The 3,126-nt window shown below is 34.5% G+C and overlaps 1 protein-coding gene across 1 annotated transcript in view; it reads right to left on the bottom strand.

Annotated features, from left to right (window-relative positions):
- LOC107096272 (aminopeptidase N-like) overlaps nucleotides 1–3,126 on the bottom strand; it is a 25,871-nt gene that overhangs the window by 20,008 nt on the left and 2,737 nt on the right. The window contains exons 2-5 of the mRNA XM_015392853.1: nucleotides 1,866–2,008; nucleotides 1,649–1,785; nucleotides 971–1,091; nucleotides 76–268 (exon numbers count right to left, since the gene is read on the bottom strand). Of these exons, the coding sequence (XP_015248339.1) occupies nucleotides 76–268; nucleotides 971–1,091; nucleotides 1,649–1,785; nucleotides 1,866–2,008 (594 nt within the window). The remainder of the gene's footprint in view (nucleotides 1–75; nucleotides 269–970; nucleotides 1,092–1,648; nucleotides 1,786–1,865; nucleotides 2,009–3,126) is intronic.

The following is a 3,126-nucleotide window of genomic DNA, read 5'->3' as shown; positions in this document are numbered from 1 at the left end:
GTTTTCAGACTTATTTTTCTCCATTATTAACCTGCCGGTAGATAAGGCTCGGAGAGTTTTGAATCATATCTGAGTCATTCCAGGAAGCAGGAAACAGATTTTTCCCCTCTTACCTGGTGTGCCAACTCATGAGCTATAATTTCAGCGATTGCTTCCTTTTGCAACAATGAGGAGACTCCTTCCACATAGAGCAGAGCGGGTTCCTGATACGTAATCAGACCCCAGTTCTCCATTGCTGCAAAATTCAAGTCTGGCAGAGCAATTTGATCTATTGAAAAGAAAGAACAATTATAGCAAAATCATAAAGTTGGACTACAAACAGGCGCCTGCTTTTGGCGGTTTGTTATTGAGGGCAAGGCCTGGGTTATTTATTAGGATTTTAATAAAGGTGATAAGAACTATGACTATGCAAACAGGCTTATTCCCTTCAAACGTGATTGAATTCTTATCCTTAAATATAGTCAGAATTACTACTAAAGAGTTAGAAAGACACAAAATAATTTAACTGTTGTAACTTTAAATTTAGGAATCTAAAATATATCTATTTTAACAGTTACATTAAATTAGAGGAGTAAAAACCTGCTTGACAAACAGTAAAAAAAAACAGCTTTTTATTTGAAAAAGAACATTAAGATTGTTAAATGTTTATTTTATCTGTTGGCAAGATGATTTCTTTTGAAATCAACTAAATAGCCATAATGAAAAAAAGAACAATTAGCAGATCTGATAGGTTAGCGGACGCTTCATAACAGCAAAAACGGTGGTCCATGTAAAAAAGGTTCACTAACTATATTGTACTCCCTTAAAAAATATTGTTTGAATTATTTAATGCTTGTCCATTAGCTAAGTTTGTCTTTTTTAAAATGAAAATGATTAAAAAAGAAAACGTACTTATTTTAAGAAAACAAATAAAATGTCAAGTTTTTGATGTTTGGCAACCAAAGTATAAATTTGTGTGCTGAAGTCTTACCTAGTTTTCTCATTCCATACTCCTGATCCAAATGCTTTTCGTAGAAATCCAGGATCTTAGCAGTAATTTTGGCGGCATAATCAGCATGGTGTGCCTTTATAGCTTCGGGACGGGCATAGGTCTGCATGAGGAAAATTTGATTTACCAAGACATCCTCTCAATACATGAAACAAGACTTTACAAAGAAAACCAACCAGGCATAACATAATGACCTCTCTTCTAATCCTAAATTAGTCTGTATTTTAGTGCCAAACAAGCCATGACCCACAGAGGGATGGGACTCATAAGCCCTTTGAAGGTTAACTCTGGTATCTGGCACCAAGAGACTGGTAGACGATCTGAAACGTCCTCTCAATTGTTAGCTTGGGCTTGTATGCCAAGCACATTCAGCAGATATCTTATTGGACTGAGAGCTAGAAATGCTCCAGCTTGGTCATCTAACCATCAGAATGTACCAACCTTGTCCAACAAGCATAAGTCGTTTTTTTCCTGCTCCTGTCACATGAACTTGGTCCACATGTTATGTCTGATGTTAATTAATTCGATTTTGGATGTGAGGCTTAAAGATGTGCTAAACATCCACTTTTTTAAGAAAACCTAAATTAACCAATTAATGAAGAGGGACCTACATTCCAGATTAAAAAAAGATATGCTTTAAACCTAGAAGAACAAACATACTTTGATATCCACACGGTGATAATAGAATTTGGCAAAATCTTCAAACTCTGAGACTGTGAAGGCAAATAAATAGCTCGACATCTTTGGTGTGTCCTCAAAAAGGGTCATTTGCCACTCATCGTTTAGAATTATGGGTGCTGAAACAGAAAATTATATGGAATATTATCAGTTACTGTCTCAAACCCAAACATAAGGATTTCGTCGTCTATATTTCTACCTTTTCCTTCTGCGTTTGCCAGAGCCTTTGTTTTACGTCTATGGATGACTTTCAACTGAAAAACAGCCTTCATGTCTGGTTCATCGAAACATGGAAATATTTGTCTTGCTCCTGTTGGTTCCAGATCTGTGGCTGCAAGAAATCTATGAACAAAAAATATGACCAAGCTGTGTTAAAATCAGCAGGTACACACATACAAAAAGAGAAACAAACAGAGATGCATTTTGCATCATACTGAGATACTTGGCTGAAGTCTAAAACCCAATAAGACAAAATGTCAACTTTTTACTCCAAGATTTAAGGCTGTTTTGTATTTTATTGATATTAAATAAAATAAGAATATAAAACATGTAGAATAAAATAAATGTGGACTGATATTTTAAGGTTATTTAGTTTTGAGATCTCCTAAAAACCTCAGTCAATTGTCACATTTCTCTGATCACTATATTTTAGTAATAATTCCACTTTAACATAATTTGTTTCTGTTCTGCCATTTCAGTTCCATTATGATTTTAGGGAAAAAAAGATTGAGTAGAAGAAGCCTTAGTGCTTTTAACAGCAGTTTAAGTAATATTTAACATCCATTTTCAATAAAGTATTAAAAAAATAATTAGTCACATTCATCATTTTAGCAGAAAAATTATGATTGAATAATAGATACTGTCTTTTCAGTAAAATTCCTGTGTATGATAAACTAAATAAGAAAAATGACATTCTACCCTTTAACTGGTTTACTATCTTGAAATCTCTGTTTTGTCAAAACATGAAATCAATTCAGGAAAACATACATTTTTTGAGTTGAACTCTTAAAATAATGTTTTTGTTTTTCTTTGTTTCTCCCTTTAGATGTTTTTCATTCTACCTCCTCCTGTTCTGTCCATGTAGTTTATCAGTCAGAAAAGTCTAAAAGGTGTTATACAGATTGTTTAAGAGTACTTACCTTTCCTCTATGGTTACATTTTCAGCCTCGGTGTTAAATTCAGCATATCTGCTTACATAAAATGCATCAAGATATTCCGATATTTCTCCCTTAAACGCCAGAAATAAACTGTAGTTCCCGTTCCTCTTAAAGAAGTTTTCTATTTGAATCACCAAGAAGTCAGTACCATTTTCCTGGTGTGTGAGTGAGATGACTTTCATCTCCTTCTTTGTGTCTTTATTAATTACGCGTGGAGAGGAAACCTTCAGCCCAAGGCTGTGGAGGAAGATGACGTCTGTGTTTTGGTGACACTGGAAGTGCACAGTGGAGTTTCCATGGAAG

Source organism: Cyprinodon variegatus, unplaced genomic scaffold (assembly GCF_000732505.1).
Source record: "Cyprinodon variegatus isolate N-32 unplaced genomic scaffold, C_variegatus-1.0 Scaffold610, whole genome shotgun sequence".
Lineage (NCBI taxonomy): Eukaryota > Metazoa > Chordata > Actinopteri > Cyprinodontiformes > Cyprinodontidae > Cyprinodon > Cyprinodon variegatus.
This window is presented reverse-complemented; position numbering and strand designations above follow the sequence as displayed.